At 41.4% G+C, this 18234-nt stretch overlaps 1 protein-coding gene across 2 annotated transcripts in view; it reads right to left on the reverse strand.

The window, feature by feature from the left end:
- Positions 1–7289: 7289 nt before the first annotated feature.
- The window catches only part of LOC139296225 (tensin-3-like), a 30671-nt gene continuing 19726 nt past the window's right edge, over positions 7290–18234 (reverse strand). The window contains exons 14-27 of one of the 2 annotated variants that reach the window (XM_070918580.1): positions 15900–16057; positions 15665–15797; positions 15460–15543; positions 13571–13703; positions 12546–13105; positions 12355–12441; positions 12132–12263; positions 10188–10283; positions 9482–9559; positions 9192–9269; positions 8769–8937; positions 8611–8679; positions 8356–8385; positions 7290–8220 (exon numbers count right to left, since the gene is read on the reverse strand). In XM_070918580.1, coding sequence (XP_070774681.1) covers positions 8076–8220; positions 8356–8385; positions 8611–8679; positions 8769–8937; positions 9192–9269; positions 9482–9559; positions 10188–10283; positions 12132–12263; positions 12355–12441; positions 12546–13105; positions 13571–13703; positions 15460–15543; positions 15665–15797; positions 15900–16057 — 1952 coding nt within the window. In that variant the 3' untranslated portion in view covers positions 7290–8075. Of the gene's footprint in view, positions 8221–8355; positions 8386–8610; positions 8680–8768; positions 8938–9191; positions 9270–9481; positions 9560–10187; positions 10284–12131; positions 12264–12354; positions 12442–12545; positions 13106–13564; positions 13704–15459; positions 15544–15664; positions 15798–15899; positions 16058–18234 lie in introns of both variants that reach the window. The other variant, XM_070918579.1, reaches the window with a different exon arrangement.

Below are 18234 nucleotides of genomic sequence, written 5' to 3' on the forward strand. Positions count from 1 at the left end.
CAGTGGTGGACTAAGTACATTTACTCAAGTACTTAAGTCGGTTTTGTGGTCCTTGTATGCCTACTTTACTTTCCACTGTATTCTTCTACTCCACTACATTTCAGAGGCAAATATATATACTTTTTACTCCACTACATTCATTTGATAGTTATATTTACTAGTTACTTTGCAGAATAATACATTGCAATCAAAACAAACGGTTAACTTATTAAATATTGTGCTTTTTTATAGATAAAACTAGAATATTAAAACGCAGTAGGCTATATTATAATGTATAATTCAGTGTAACACTGAAAGGAGTCAATCGACATAATGAGTACTTTTGAAACTTACACATACATATTACTTCTCCCACCACTGTACAAAACATGAATTTATACATTTAATATAATATAATATTACCAATGACCTTATTAACTGTGAGACATTCTACATGTCCCACATTTATGCTTGTATGCAGGTTATATGATGTAGATATAGTTTATCTCTTTACTGACATCAAATATTTTTCATTTTCAATTCATTCTGCAGAACTGGCTTCATAAGGTTACAAATAACAAGCATCAAAGTGTAGTCAGTTGCAGATTTTGTGTTTGCTGCAGGGCTGAGTTTTATAAATGGGACAAAGATGGGACAAGATCCAAGTGGTGAGGTTTTATAGTAAACAGGTTTCATGTAGGCCAGATAAAAGTTAAAATACAATTCAGCCACCAGATCTGCTGCTAACAGTCAATGCAATCAAAACATGGAGAAAATCTCACCAGCTGAACATAATTCAAGGTGACCTGCCCATATGGTATTCAGTGGTTTTGATGCAAAAAAAAGCACCTCATGTACCTGTTCCCCACATATACAGTAAAGCAGTGGTCTGTGAACTTGTTGTTAGGACGTGTGACATAGCTGCGCCTGTTCTAGTCATTTGTCAGTGCTACAAAGCAGACCTTAAAATAAGGACACATACCACACGTGTAAGTGAGAAAATTCCTGAGTAATTACATCTGTAGCGTTTTTAGCTCCACTATTAATTGGTTACAGATGAGAGAGGGAATGCATCAGCACAAAATGTCCAGAATACCTCAAAAGAATAACAGCAGGAGAGGTGAGGTGTACAGCTCCTCTTTGCTTTTGAAATTTCTTGGAAGCCGGCGTCAAATCAGTTGCCAACAAGCCCTGGCGTACTGCCGCCTGTTAACAGACAGGTCTACAGCAGAGCGGTGCTCAGTGGAATGCCAAACATTTGTTTCATAAGCTGAAAAAAGCCTGCTGATTCTCCTCCCTCTCCTCCGCTCAGAGCTCTTTGGAAGGGGGTCTCTCAGCCACCTGTGCATATTCAGCCTAGCAGAGGAGAGCGTCGGGCACAGGGAGCAATGTGCTGCAGGAATGTCGTCCCGCAGAGCAGCCACTCAATAAAGAGGGAGTGTGAAGAATTTGCTTGTGCACACACAGGATATTACTGTACATGTGTTTAACATAACCTGCTGTCAAAGGCTACGCTGGACGACCGCAACTGCTTGTCAAATCCTAATTCGGAGCAATTTTCCACTGTTTTAAGACGATTTGGGCAAATCAGATACACTTGCTTGAAGCTCTGAGAGTGGTCTGCATTGGCTCCAGCAGTTGTGCTGGACACAACTGTCGCTTAGTGTAGTTTATTGCACTGAAGCCCATGGCTAAATATAAACTAGCTACTGAATGTCTGCCTTCTGGATGTCATCCATATTCTCAGTTTCATCTTAAATTTTGAATATAAAAAGTTCTTCACAGCGTTGCAAAACACTATTTTAAAAATTAAACAAAAGCATATCTATTGCATATGACATCTCTAGTTGAAAGTGAGAAAATATGTTGTTTTGTGCTGGATGAACTGACCCTTTAACTAAATTTATGGTGATGTGACGTGATGTGATGTCTTTATAAAATGAAAAGACTACTTCAATTGAGTTAATGACGAGCAGGGAGAAAAGAATACATGACCGAATTATGAACAGAATGCCTTATTAGCATTCCTTTCATTAAAAGGTGCAGATTGTTTTGATGTGTCATATGTAAAATGCTTCTTTTAGGTAGCTTCCCCACTTCTGGCTCTGTTAGTGCGATGTTGTCTGCACTCGGAGCACAGATACAGGGGATGGGGTTACTGTAGTGATGCTGAAAAGCACAGGAATCTGCAGCAAGGGCCAAAGCTCACAGATTGAAAAGCACATAGTTTAATCAGCTGGAGGTCTGCAGAACATGTCTGGGTTAACCCAGGAGAAGGATGTGTGTGTGCATGCCCCTCACTGTCAAACACCAACCAACTCTTTTCCCATTCTTACCTGGAATTTGGGATGGCAGTGGGGGTCCGGTGTCTGTGAGAGTGTGTGGTTACATATTGTGTGTAGGTGTGTTGGAGTAAGAGGGGAGGGGTGGGACTGTTGAGGCTGCCACAGATCACATGACAAGTCTCGTACGGTCACTGTTATTCTTTTTTCCCCCATAGTCGCATGACCGTCTCTCATATAATTGCCCCTGTCTGAGGGCTTTTCGAGTAGACTCTCATCACAGATGAATTGGATGCAAAGGTCTCTATTATGATTAATATGATCATCTTTTCCCTTTGATTCTGCTCTGGCTGGCACCCTTACAGAGCTTTGACAATTATCCGATTATTAGATGCGGTTTGTATGGTGGACAAAATAAAGAGCCAAAAGGGCAAAGGCCACCTTTCATCTAATTCCAGGGTCGGTTAATTATTTTTTTTGGAGTGGTCTGTTCATGGAGCTGTCATGGTCCCCATTTTTTGGAGGCTTGGCCCCTGAGGCAGTCCAAGGCTGTAATTAGGCCTGAGCGAAGTGCAGGACGGAGAGAGATGAACTCTCAGCACTCAGCCTGACGGATTGCAGAGTGCTCGGAAGTGGGCTGAGAGCGGCGCCGCTCACTTTGGGCCCCGAATCCCCCCCAGACAGTATCACTTCCTATGTCTGTATTTCTCTGTCTCGTATGGACACATTAGGACTTTCAACATGTATTCACGCATGTATGTACATTTCCACACACGTGCAAAACATATTGATTCTCATTATCGCTCTCTCACTCTCTTTCAGTCACTCTGTCACTGAGCCGTGTTATTTAAGAACTATAGAAGTGAATTAAATGGAAAACAGGAGTTTAATGTAAATATGTACTGTCATTAAAACTATTTCTAATTGAATGAGTTTTCTTTCATTTTGTCATTTTGTGTTTGAGACCCACAATCAAATGACTTAAATACAAATGAAACCACATGTCATTTATTCGTGCACAGTCATGCATCATTTTCTCACGGACACCAACACAACGTTACTCATCGTAAAAACAAAGACAAAATTATAGTTGGTGGAGGAGGGAATATCCCTTGCAGATGCAGGCCCTACAATGCTCCATTTATTTTATAAGTGATGGTGATCTATGGTTGCAAGATGTGGTTTGATGGGAAATGAAGAGAAAAGGCAGAGAGCTGTCACAGTCAGTATAAAAAGTTATAGCAGACTCAGGCTGGGTGACAGGTTCACCTACAGCAAAAAAAGCTTTCTATGTCTTTAAAAAATATTGCATGATGGGTGGTATTGGCGAGTACTTGCGCTAATCCGATAGGGCAGAGGGTTTTTTTTACACCTTCACTCAAACCGTGATGTAAACACAAACTGGCATCACAAAGGCAGCACTTGACCTCATTGCTTGTTGTTTCCAGTTCAGTGACCATGGCCTATTGAGATGCCTCCACAGCCACAGTCGGTGACACTATCTGGGCGTAGACCGGGTTTAGGTTTCTCTCTGTGTATGGCACAGAGATGTGCAGCTTTGACACTTAGCATACATTTTGAAATGATTCTGAAACAAAACAATAGTTATACAATGCATCACCCATTAACAACTAATGATCCATCGATGGTGTTGGGCATCATCATGACCTGACCTGAACTATTACGTGGCATGATATGAATGCCCACAGTTAATCTCACAGTGCGTTTTGAGGTTCTCTGCGTCTGCTCAAAACCAAACAGGGGCCTCAAATTGTGCGGCCATCCCAGAACTTTCTATTTTTGCTCCCCAACCTTTATTCCGCCTCAGAGGAAAGAGATGAGCCCTGCCCCTCTAATTAAGTGGCCATAAAAATGCTGCAGAGCCGGGGTGCTGGGGGAATGAGAATGAGCTCTGTCAGCCTGATAAACAGGGCCTCTCACCTCCATATTATCTGCAAAGTGGAACTTGATTGGCTTCGAAGAAAATGGTGTAAATCTGTGAAGTGTATCGGAAAGCTGGTATTTGTTGAGACAGGCATACTGTATGTGACAGGCTTAATCAGTGTCTGTTACGGGTCCTTGCTCAGGTCAGGAATGTCAACACAATAGCAGTGATTATATTACAGAGGCTCATCAGCGGTGGCCATGTGTAGGTTAAGGGTTTGAAAATAAGCCAAACTGTGCTCTCGGAGAATTTGTTGAGTACATTCTCATGTATCATTAATCAGCTTGGTAATAGTAAATAATAAGACAGGGTTTGAAGGGGAATTATTACAGTATTGAGTTAGGCCTACATAGCTCTCACATGCTCACGCACACACTGTTATTACCTGTGTGAAATATCGTCTTTCCTGACAGGTTCCTCTGTAGTCTAATAATGTTGCTTGGTTTTCTGGACTTTCCCCGGCTTCTTTTTATTTCGAGGCCACTCCACACTAAATAACAGAGGAAGACGGGCTCTGGGCTCTCTGCAGTGCAGTCGCCACACCTGGGCCTTCGCTTCCTTCCTGCCCTCCCCGGGAATTCTTCACTTTCACCACCTGCAGAGGGACAGTAGTGGGGGGGGGGGGGGGGTGGAGGAGGGAGGTACTACCCCATTACACCTTTCCTCCCTCTTTGGCTAGGCTGTGCAATTTTATTCCCTCTCAGCACCATTAGAGCAACCCGTCCAGGCTTGTGTGGAGGTAAAACCCTCTTTTACTGCACTTCACAAACAGTGGACATGTGTGTGTGTGTGTGTGTGTGTGTGTGTGTGTGTGTGTGTTGGATCTGTGCATATGCACTGATAAAGAAAGATACATACACACATGCACAGTACTTGTGTGTCAGCCTTATTAAAAGATGTGGTGGTGGTCACCATTACCACACCTTTAAGCTACAGCTAAGAAAGTTAATTTAGACAAGGGGAATAAGCCACGTCACAAAACCACTCCAGTCATGTGCAGGTTCAAAAGTGTTGCTAGTGTCCTCTGCTGGCTGCAAATTGAACTGAAGTTATTTATTTCTCAACATTAACCGTAAACGTTTCATTACTGACCCCTGGGCAGTAGTGTCATGATCTGCTTACTTTTCAAATCCTCCTTTGTATTGAGATTAGAGCTACTATTGGAAGACACTGAAGCTAGAAACCTGCCTGTGACTCCAGTTGTTGTGGCTGAGACTTGAGACCATGCAAGACCTGTACATGGTGTCTTTGGTTCAGCAGTGTGCTTAACCCCTTAAACAGGAGCCTGTCTGTGGGTCAGTCATTACAGACGCATGGTATGCAGCCAAACATGATCCAAACCCACAGAATGTCTGCGAAAGTCTACAAAGCTACCAAATATTTTTTTTTTTTATTCATGTTTTAACATATATGTATATAAATTGCTCTACTTTGAATAACAATTTGCATCTGATATGTTCTTTTCACAAAAAGGTTCAATTATCTTATCAGAAATCTTTGAAATGACATCTACTCTTTCTCATTAATTAAAAATCTATGAATATAAGTTGAGCTGCTGGACAACAGGTGTTTCCTACTTCACTTTTGCAAGTTGAATATTAGACCAGGATTGGCTTCCAAACTGTTTGTGATGTCACAAATCATGTTTGTAGGCCCACCCCTGAAAATGGGATTTTGAATGAGCACAAAAACATTTTCCACTTTCAGAGGATGAGTGCGAGTCAGACTCTGCACATACATCATTCTGCAGTCAAGCTCAAACATCCAACTGCAGGAACAAGAAAAAACATGTTTTTTTTATGTGGAGGGGAACTTTAAGGAAATATAAGCTATATAAAATGATGCACAAGATATCTACAATATTTCCATTAGATGGAAAGGTGAAGCCATACCAGAACAAAGACAAAGACATTTTCGGAAATGTGCTTATTCCTTTCTAGAGAGTTAATGTTGGATAAGAATGTTGATACCACTCTCACGTCTGTTAGCTAAATATGAAGCTACCGCCAGCAAAGCTAACCTAGCTTAGCTCAAAGGCTGGAAACAGGGGGACACAGCTAGCATGGCATTGTAAAAAAAAATCTGCCCCCCCCTCCCGCATGTCTAAAGCTAACTATTTAACACGTTGTATCTCATTTGTTTAACTAACAAGAACCAAAGTATTTCACCTGGACCATTCCGCTGGTAGCCTAGCAACTGGTCCTGGCTATGTTGAACGTTTCCTTTCAGGGGCTGACGGATCACCAAGATTAAATAAATGTTTCATTTTGTTTATTTACAGAACACATCAAACAATGCAAAATCAATATACAAATAAACTGTTCACATGTAGCATACACAGAGGCACAGTATTGTATGAGATACATATGAGGTACAGATAATAGGTCATAAAATTATAACAAGGTAACAAATACATAATCAATGTAAGAAATATCAGCAGAGATGTAATGTGGTGATCGGGCCCTCTCTGGATAAAATGGCCGCCCCAACACAAACAGTTGAAAGGAATCAAGTTGTATGGTCATCATCTCATATACAATGTCAACTGGGGTAAACTTTGTCCCACAGCATGTTTGTTGTATATGTCACTGACAGATGACAAACAGCATATATGTCAAATCCTAAATGTATTTGTGCAACTGCAACACTGAGCGCTCTTCTTTCTTCTAAGAACTAACACAATTTGTTCTCTCCATATATAGCAGCCTGTGTCTTTTTTTAAATTCAAATTAAATGTATATAATTGAGGATACTGATATGTTTTTGATACTGAAAACACTGCAGTGCTGTTATTTAGCCCCAGAAGACGGCAAAATAAAGTACAAATTTGGCAGCGGAGTAGTATGCCACTTGTACTGTCTTCTATGCAAAGTACTGTTTTTAACCAACTCATGTCAAGTCAATATATATTAGGGTTTAATTAAAATATTTTCTATGATTTCTCTCATTTCAACACACACACACACACACACACACACACACACACACACACACACACACACACACACACACACACACACACACACACACACACACACACACACACACACACACACACACACACACACACACACACAACAATCAAAATGTTGCTGACAGCTTTAAAAAGTTGTCATTTTCACATACATCTTAATAAGAAGAAAATTATTTAACAGGTTCAGAGAAGCCACATACATGCACATGTACAGAAGGCCATGGTTTAAAAAAATAAAAAATTTACATTGCATAGATAAAGTAAGATGATCCTGTATGTGACGTAGCCTATTCCAAAGTCCAAATTATACATATTTGCTGCACTGCTTCTCCACATTTCAAACTCCACATTCAGATTATTCCATCCATCTTTACAGATTGTTAATAGCTTGAATAAAGTTTGTTTTGGTTAAATATTAGGGGGAAAAAATACATGCAACAAGGTAGGGTTTTCTTGATTTCTCCTTAAAACTGCGACACACAAATAAGAAAAGCAGCCTTTGTGTTATGTGTGTTATGTACTTAAAATATGTTGAGAATGAATATATCTAACTGTATAACACATTACAGTTGTAAACCAGTAAATAATTATTACGCACTTCTTATGATTTAGTTGTTTTCTTACTTGGCTACTTTACAGTTCATTTTTACAGGAGAGAAAAACAACAGAATAGAAGAGGTTTACATTTTTCCATTAAAAGATGTCATTAAATGTCCTGGTGCTGGTAAGTGATCATTACGTATGTAGCATCCAGTTAATATCCAGGGTTAACATCCAGGTCATCACCATCTTCAGTCCTTACATTTTGTCCTATGTTCAGCCTTCCAGTCTTTATTTTCTTAGTTCTACTCTTACACAAGTCTGTCCAGGTGATCAGCTTCAGTCCGAGGCAGGCCTACTTACTCTTCTGCGAGCCAATCATCACCTTGGAAACAAAGTTCACAATGGCACTCGCTGGCTGCTCAGGGTCATGCTCTGCAAACAGGTGACATACATTGTCCATGGAAGTGCCAGTTTTCCTCGCCACAAAGCCAAAGATCCTGTGGAGGTGGAGTAAAGGACTTAACAGCAGCACTGTCATATGCCTCAAACTGACCACCTCACTTCACAAATAACTGCTCTGCTTTAATGCTGCTCTGGTTGTAGCAATGTGAAAATAATAATAATTGACTTACTTTGCTGAAGGACAGCCATCTTTTTTCCACCTGTGAACAAGTGAAAAGAGGATAAAAGTGTCACTTGTTAAATACACTGAACCTTACTTTCCACCTTTTTTTTAAAGTTTGCTGCCCCTTGTTGTGATATTCCAGGATAAAGTTTGACATACTACACCTGGTTGATATAATAACAGGTTTGCCTAACAATAGCTGTGACCAGCACTCAGGAAACCCTTAAATGACATGTGTTTACTTTAAATCAGCAATACTCACTTTCTATCTTGAGGGTCCAACGCACAAAATATGACCGTGTTGACATTGTAATGCCTCCTGAAGAAGAGCCTAAAAGGAGATGGGGGGGGGGGGGGTTACTGTGAGAAAAAAGGGCTCTGCATGTATGTATGGTGCGAATGTGCCTGTGTGGTACTCACTTCCTCTGGTTGTCCGTGAGGGTGATTCCCTGTGAGGACACCTTGAAGTGGACCACAGTGGAGGTTGGTGGAGGGTTGGAGCTCAGAGTCATACTGGTGGCTTTCTGCACTGCCTGGACGCCTGTTAGTGACTCCATCTCCACGGAGCAGAGGTACCACACATTACAGGCTGCAGGAACACACAGATTAAAATTACACTTGGCTCACAACTGAGTGCAAATAACTATAGAGTGTATTCAGTGACTCAGTCCCACAGCCCATAATAACAGGACAAGGAAAAATGTGTGGATAAGTGTGGAGGCACAAATTTCAAAAAGTGTCGCAGAATTGCAAACAAGGATTATGTTGGTGTTTGTGTACAGTGCCGTCATTGCTTTGTCATGATGTCTATTCAAAGCAAGTGATCTTCGACGCCTGATTTACCTGCGCCCTGTTTTAGCAGCTCAGCAGCAGAGTTGGTGACTGATTGTGAGGTAGTCTCCACAACATCTTCAAGAGGATCTATGGACAAGAAAAGCAAAAAACATCAGTGAGATTCTTTAGTGAAAACCACAACAGCTACATCAACAAAAAAAATTACTGATTACTATTTCCAGACAGTTTAGCAGACAGGCTGGCAGATATGGGTAGCCACAAAACCTAAATGATGTTTATTTTCTGACCATCATCTCCCTCTATAGAAGCAGGTCTGTGAGCGAGTGTCGAACATTTACCTCTGTCAGGTATGATGAGTTTGCAGGGCAGGGCCAAGGGAGTGATTGAATGTTGACAGACCAGCGCAGTTAAACTGCCTGTAAAACAATGAGTGAGTAATACATTTGATGCTTTATTGCGACATCACTTTCTTGTTTTTAAGATTTTACTGCAAGACTTCACAACATTTCAGACTGTTTACATTGCATAATTTCTGCAACTGTCACATAATTAATCATATACTGTAAATCTAAAAGGGAAAACAGGACCATAGCAAAGATATTACCAAAAAGAAGACAAAAATGAAATAAAACAATAATGAATGGAATGACCATCTTGTTGATTTGACTGATCATCCATGTAATCATGCAGCCACAACAATAAAAACCAAGATAGTTGTTGAGACTTTTTTGTAGTACGATCATAAAAGCATAAAAACATGCAGCAAGTCAGGGGAGAGGCAAATACTATAATTCCAGTTAAAAGGACAGATAATGGCATGAAACAGCAGGCTTTGGGTAAAGTGCCAGTTGCATTAATCTGTCATTGTATGCTGCAGACAAAATTACCCATCACCACCCAGTGATACAATGCAGTGCACACACCAAAAGAGGGCAGTATGGGTCATGAAGCATTTCACGTTGTGCAGTGTAGCCAGATAGCCAGGAGGTGTCACTGTTGTTAACCTGCTGTGAAGGGAGAGGTTTTAACAGAGTAGTTACTCACCAAAATAGGGCTCATTGGGGCAACCCTTCAACCGCACTCCTTTCTGTGTACACTCAATCAGGAAGTGGCGCACTAACTCATTGGATAGATCGCCTCCTGTTAGAAAATACGACCGATAGAAGATACAGAAAGGGACAAGAGAGATAATAAATATTTCGCCATAGTCTGTGATCTGTTTTAGCAAAACTGTCCTCTGTTTGACACCCTAGATTTACTCTGACCTACATAATAGCTCCAGGCATTTATCTCAGTACAACACGTAATTTCCCAGCCTTGAAGAGTTACATAAAACGTATTAAATCGCTACATTCAATCTCTCCAGAGATTAATGGGATTACGATTCAACAGAAGCGCCTCTGAGGGGGCAGGAGGAGTCTATGTGAGGAATGTCTTGACACAAAGGCTTGGAGAAAGGCCCGCTCCTTAAGGTGGGTTGGGTTTCACACTTATAAGGAGTCACAATGCCCTAAGCTGAAAGTGTGGAGAAGGACCGTGTCATGATGTCACCACAGGTGCCGTTGGACTTCGAAGGGGTGAAGGCAAACAAAAGGACAGGTGTGAGTGGGGGATAAAATGAAAGGGTTGAACGCTGTGGTGGGCTGGTGCAGGACGGGCATAAGGGCATCCGTTGAGCCCTCATGTGTTGCTTTTGATAGAAAATATACTGTATAAATAGTCCAGCTTGATCTGATACACATTGCGTGGGATTTAATGTCCTCTGACTTTTTTTTTTTAATCACTATCATCACTCAATCAGCCTTTGTTTTCACATTGAAACATGGCCAGAGAATGTTTGGCCAGATTCCTCTAGAGACTTTGTTTTCTTTCCAAAGAATCCCTCCCTCCGTATTTCCTCCGTGAAACTAAAAACACACTGGGAAGTAAATAACCAGGCAGCCTGTTTTGACCCCAGTCGCTGGATATTACAACTATAACAGACAGAGTTATGTGGGGCAGAGAGCTTCCCAGGAGAAGGCCCTGGGATCAGAGTCGGCTTATGGACCCTGCACATCCTTTGTTGAGGGGTGAAACATTAGCTGTACATCTAAGACTATCAGGCAAAAGGGGTCTGTTTGGCTTCATCATGATGATGCCCAGGAGAGAAACACAGAGCGAGGAGCTCTCACACACAAACAGAGGGAGGGACTCTCATGTTCCAGCATGAAGGTGTGTACAGTGGGCTGTAACTGTAGATGGCTTTGTGCGTGATTGTGTGATGTATGACTCCCAGGATGTCTGTACTACTGGAAAAAGATCTGATATCTTCATTGTAATAACTGAATAAGAGAACTTTTTGGGAAACACACTTATTTGCTTTCTTTCCCGTAAGATGAGCAGGTTTATACCAATCTCATGTCTGTGCATTAAGTATGAAGCTGGAGTCAGGAGCTTAGCATGAAGTCTAGAAGCAGAGGGAATCTGGCTTTGCTGTGTCCAAAATTAAAAAATGCAAACCAACGCTGCTGACAAGCTGACTAATTAACATTAACTGTAATATGTTTGTTTAATCCGCATAAAAACTTGTTGTTTAAGGAGAAGTTATGTGCATTAGCAAGCTACTAATTTCTTGATCATCAAGAAATAGTGCCAACATGTAACCTTCATTTCAATTACAAACTGCTGCTTTTACATGTATGTAAATGTATCACGATACATCATTTAAATAAGTCATCATTAGAGATGTTGGTAGTCATGTTATTTTTTCATTTTGGACAGAATGAGGTTAGCTGTTTCCCCCAGCTTCTAGTCTTTATGCTAAGCTAGGCTAACCACAGCCTGACTTCAACTCTATATTTAACGCACAGACATGAGAGTGATATCAATCGTCTCATTGAAAGTCAGCAAATACCTGTACTTCCTAAAATGTAAGACTCTTAATTTATCTAATGTCATTAATTGAAACATTCATTAAAACTAAAAGTTTATCGTCCACATCTACTGTACCTTTCTTGGTCTGTTGGAGAACTGAGGGTGGGGGGGTGGCCACCTTCATTGCCAGGCCATAGGCCCCTCTGAAGGAATGGCTGTCCCGCACGATGAAGCAGCCAGGCTCCTTGTCCTTTAAGACTGAAATGGCTGCATGCAAAGACACATAATTGTGAGGGGGTTCTACAGTTCTGTGAAAAAGATTATTTTCTTTCATTATCTTGGAACACTGGAGGCCTACCTTGATCCCTTGAGATATCTGGCTTGTACCAGAATTTTGATGTGTCCTGCACAAATTTTACTGTAACCTGTTTGCTGGCTAGTACATCTGGAAAACACACAATTATCAGCCAAATAATCAGTACAGTATTCATTTGTGCGTGATTATCAACAATAACACCAATGAAGCTCCATTAGGGGACTGTAGCCTACCTGGAAGAGGTGAGGCTGTACCCGGCGTCTGAGCTGAGAGGTCAGGCAAAACGTTAGGGAAGGGAATACTCAGGGTGCTCCCACTGTGAGGACTTGAGAACCCACTGAGCGCTGGAGACGCTGTTCCCAGCGAATGCTCCCCATCTGATGCCCTCTTCTTCTCAGGCAGAAGTGGGGGATGCATCTGAGGCAACTGTGACTGGTTCTGCCCATCCATGGAGGTCAAAAGTTCCCTGTCCATGCCTCCATTTCTCAGCAGAGAGGAGGTAGAGTTTGGACATTCCGTGCCATAGCCGAGACCCGAGTCATCCTGCTCATCAAAGCTTTGAGCGGGACTGCGGCTGAGAGCGTAGAGGGCCAAACAGCTTTGCTGGCTGCTTCTAGGAGAGCTGTGGGCGTTGGGGGCAGGGTGGATGTGGGGGTGGTGCAGGGGAGGAGAGTGGTGGCCGTAGTCCAGTGACATGGCGTGCTGCAGTGGTTGTCTGGCAGAGGAGTAGCTACTCAGAGAGGAGTGGCGGCTCAGGACAGGATGCTCTGGCCAGGACTGGTTGATGGATGAACTTAAGTTAAGAGAAAAAAACAAAAGGTCATAAACATACAGTAAATAAATATTAGTCAAGTTTCCATTCAAATGCAGAACAAATTTTAACATAATTTCCAATATATTTGCAAAATAAATTGCTAATTAATGGCGGTTTCTATCCACTACTGTTAATTTGAATATTAGGAGTTGGGTACATCAAGATAAACAGTTGGTGTTTACACTTTTCCACCTCAGCTAAGTGTAAAAGCTTTTTTGCGATATTTGTTTATACAATACTTTTTTTATGAATTAGTTTTTTTAAACATAAATTCAAAAAAAAAATGTGAAGACACATAGACTTGTAATTAATATAAAAGTGTTGTTAGTACTGTTGATTCCATCCCACTGGAAATCAACAACCCAGTCTGAAGTTTGTTTTGGAAATTCTGCCCTAAAAAAAGTTCAACGGCACTTTAAGGTTCTGGATAGGACAGACCTGTACCTGTCTGTCCGCTGAAGGGTCCCAACAATGGAGGCAGAGTGTGTAGCACTTAGCGTCCTGTGGCAGTTGATGGAGGAGTCTGGTAAACTGTCAACTCCAACATGACTGATCATCTCTGAATATCCCCGGGGTTCTGTGTGAGAGAAAAAACGAATTAGAATTATAAATTCCACATGTATTGATCACATTCACAGTCAGGTGCTGTTGTTTTAAATGTTGACTTAAATGAAAATAAATACAAACACATTGAATCTAACAGAAATCTTACACACACAACACAAAAATTACTGAGAGAAAATCAGCACACAACAAACGTTAAAATAAGCAAAAATAAACTTGTTACAACCCGTAACACATGGGATTGTATGATATGGAAGAAATGGCCATGGATTATGGAAAAAATCCCCAGGGAAAGAGCACTGGGTTCTTTCCAGTGGCAAACAATCAATATTGGAGTTTAAATTAAATGAAAACTGTCCACATGGCCTTGAATCCGGCCATCAATCTAAATAAAACCAATCACCAATTACCGCTGCCACAACCCACGGAGTCAACAAATCAGACTCCATAGCAGCTATAAATTAAAAGCCCTCAAACATAAAGCTTTTAGATAATTATGTCATAGCCTGGAGCCACTGAATCTAAAAGCTCATGTTCCAGCTCGGGCGCAGCCAGGTTTTCTCTGGGTTACGTTTAGAAGAATGAGAGGCGCAACGGTGAAAAAGTTGCTGGTTTCTTCTCTCGTCCCTATTTCCCCTCTGTGTACACAGAGACACTTTCATGGGGGAAGAAAAGTCTTTTTGTGTCATGCTTCCTGACCCACAGTTACCATGGAGATGTGGCAGGACTGAATGTGGTAATTCTTGCTTGAGGTAGCAATCAGCAGGGGAACAAATCTGCTCCCAGGCCGTACAACCTTTTGATATACTGTAGATCATTATGGAAACAAGTCCATATGAGGTCAAAGCAGAATGAAAATGAAAGTAACAGTTTGTGGAGAGATCGTCCATCTGTATGTGGGTGATCCAAAAACATGCCAAATAAAACACAGCTTCCAATTTTATAATCTTAGCTCGATGATAAAAAATTGAAAACATGAAAGGATTCACAGATACTCGCACTATAAATGCACAACTCTTTCCATCTCTGAGAATCTTAAAGCCAGGGTGTGTTCCACCTCAGAAAAAAAACTCTATACACAAAGAAACAAAAAATGTCTCAGTTTTAATCAAAAGAACAACACTGTTATGTCTAAAAAAGGTTTGTCTTCAGGCCGTGACCACACAGACATTCTCCAAAAACCAAACATGAAGGGCAGAGACGGGTTAGGAATCTCCCTGCTGTTGCATTTATGAGACCTCTTTGCTTTCAGGCCTCTGTCTCAAAACCGCTAAAATTCCACCAACAACAATGTCACCATTATCAGGTAAAGCAAGGGGGACCTGAAACAGCTCTGTTCTAAGAAGGTAGTGGATCCAAACAGGCAGTCACAGGGCAGACGTGGAACAAGACTCCTGCAATTACCTTTCACTCACTGAATGTCTTTTTGTCACTCACTATCTATAATTGGCTGTGGGGGAAAACACAAGTAAGTTAAAAGAAGTCCTAGTGTTTTTTTTTTTGTTCTTCTCAGAAGTTGGTCAACTGTTTAACTTTCCATAATAAGGTGCCTCAAATCCATAGGCTTAGAAAAATTATATATGGAGAATTGTTTTTTCCTACACTATTGCTGTTTTCCAGTGTCTATTCTTAAACACCGCTGTTAAGTTCACAAAGAAAGACCACTTTGTTCTCTCAGACTGAAGAATTTTCACAACAGCTTCATGTGATGTTTTTTTGTTTTCTCAAAATAATGCGGCAGTTTGCATTTCAGAGAGATTTAAACCTACCATGGTCGGTTCTGTAGCCTCCATAAGACTGCATGCTAGGAGATGGTGTTTGCCTGAGGTGAGTCAATTCCGACATATTTTTCACTGAAAACACAAAGGAAACGAGGAAGGGGGCCTTTAATTAAACCCGAAAAACAAAGCTGGTCACAAACACATGCAAAGTCAAATGCTCAGATAAAAGAAACCTATTTACAACAGTACTTACCATAAGGTGTTGGCGGAGAGATGGGGAAGGCGGGAGTGGGGGGAGTCATGTCACTCCCAGCCTCAACCCCACTGTCCATGTCTGGGCCCTGGGCCCTGTAGTCAGCGCTGTCACTCCTGTACAGCATGTGATGCTGTAACAAACAACACAGACATACATGTAACCAACCATACACAGCAGAATGATTTGGGAAAATGACTTGGGGAAAAGCCAAATACACACATGCTGTATTTACCTGGGACTGTGGCACACAGGGGGAGTACGTCCGCTGGCCCCTGTACTCCTCTGTCCCACCCCACCCTGAGTTACAGAAGCCTGGATGATCCGTGACATCACTTCCTTGGCGACTCAGACTTCGCGTGACACCCACCCGTCCCTCGCTGGACTGGACAACTGGATACACACAAGTAGACAGCAGCAAGTAGGTCATTAAATGTTAACAGATTTACAGACATCACTGATTTCAAGGAAGTTAAGTATTTAAAAAAACAACAGGGCTTTGACCTTTGGTACCTTTAAGGAAAGTATTCATCATAATGTTTTTCTAGTCAAGGTACTTTTGAGGTCTGTCTACTCTGAAATTAAGGCTAATTGGGCAATATAGTTGGAAAAATTGTCACAATATTAATGAGGTATTTCTGATATCAATGTATCACAATGACACATAAGTTCAAAGTCACATGTGAAGACATAAGACTGAAGCAATTAAGTGTGTTCCACTACACTCTTAATATGTGTAAAAGTGTTAGTTTTCAATTACAGCGTTCTCAGAATCATTCAATTGGACAACAAAAAACTTTGAGGAACGACAACTTGACAAGATCATATCGTCATAACATGATTCAACTGAGTTCATTAAGTCAGAATGCTGATTTATTGCATTGTACTACATTGAATTTCAAACCACATGTTGGTGTAGACAACTGTAAACTGGTGCTGCTAACCCGGGGTGGTGCCTACAGGCATGTTTTGAGAGGACAGCTGAGGAATGCCAAGGGTCTGGCTGGTGGGCTGGAGGGTGTGGTGGGGTGGAGGGGGTTCAATGTTGTGACTACTCTGAAGAGTGCTGCCACTCAGCACCAGGGTGTTAATTTGAGCCCTCCCAGCGAGCTCCGACCTCTCAGCCGTGAGGAATGCTAATAGTGCAGAAGTGCTAAAGCCGGGGATCATTACTCACTTTGTCTGGGACGAGTATGGATGACACAGTGCCATGCACACTTGGCAGTGTTTCTCCATGGATGCATCACAGTGATACAAGTTTTTTATTTCATAATATACATCCATCTACAGGGTTTTATAAATGTGTGCACCACTGATCCAGTGTCTTTTGTCTCTAAGAGAAATGAGAAACAGTCATGGAGACTGGACAGCATGGATCTCAATGGAACAGAGACAAACTCTCTTTCTCTCCAATGACTTTCAGTGCCATCATTTCTGTCACCTAATATACCCTCTAGAGTAGGGATGGGCAATAAGACGATAAGTACAGTATTGTGAGGCAACAGGGATTTGGCTATACCAGTTCCAGTGAGGTGGCTCTCCTGTAAGGTGTCTTGCTGTATCAGGCTGTTGCAATGAACGGGTCTGCTTTAAGAGAATATTGGCTTTACAGGACTTTGCCTCACTACGATCAAGTTCCTTGATGTGAGTCGGGATTATCCCAAAGAATTTCCATCTGGTTATTTTAGTTATACATGATTTCTGAAATGCTGTTTGATAAAATGCACAAGTGTAAAGTAATGAAAAATATAATAAATCTCATGCTACTGTCATGCAGTTATGGATATAACTAATATGAAGAAGTCTATGATGCACCAAATTTCTCCTGCAAGCTTTGCTTTAGCCTCAGGTGGAGATCACCCCCCTCCCCTCCACCTTCCTGAGTTTTTGTCACCTCTCATCAGTTGCTGTATGTCAGGCCCAGTTCCCTTGACACAACATAAATGCTTTAACCTCCCTCCTCCATCTCCCTCTTCTCTTTTTCTTCGCCTCCCTTGATACAGCTGTGGGTGTTAAAGTGAACTCAGCAGAAATGGTGAAAAGTTAGTAAAAATAATAACAACATTTGTGAGGCTTGGTGCAATAACGTGATGAACACAAGCAGGAAAAGCATGATGGGTCTGGATACATGGATACTGGATGCAAACTTTTAGCCAAAAATCACTATTAGAGCTTGAATAGCTTTAAATCATAAAATTCCTTTATGATAAATAACATTTGCTCCAATTTCATGTTATGACACAGTTGTTATGACTGAGCTCCTGTTATCAGTGCAAACTGCTAGTCCACATGAAAGACAAACAATCCATTACTTCCTACAAGATATTTGCGAATTAGCAAAGTTACAGCCCGTAGCATTTGTTTCTTGGAATGCCGCTTCTGTTGATACGCACAGACAGGTATGCTTTTACATTCAAATGGAAAAAAACTTTGCCTCCCGGGCTTACTTGTTCCACCCTTGGAAATTCCTCAGGCCTCCTCATCTTGTGCCCCCCCTGCAACCACATGTACCACACGTACATGCTGGAGTGTGATTCACACACTGCTAACACCCAGACAGCTTTCTGCAT

Source organism: Enoplosus armatus, chromosome 14, assembly GCF_043641665.1.
Source record: "Enoplosus armatus isolate fEnoArm2 chromosome 14, fEnoArm2.hap1, whole genome shotgun sequence".
Lineage (NCBI taxonomy): Eukaryota > Metazoa > Chordata > Actinopteri > Centrarchiformes > Enoplosidae > Enoplosus > Enoplosus armatus.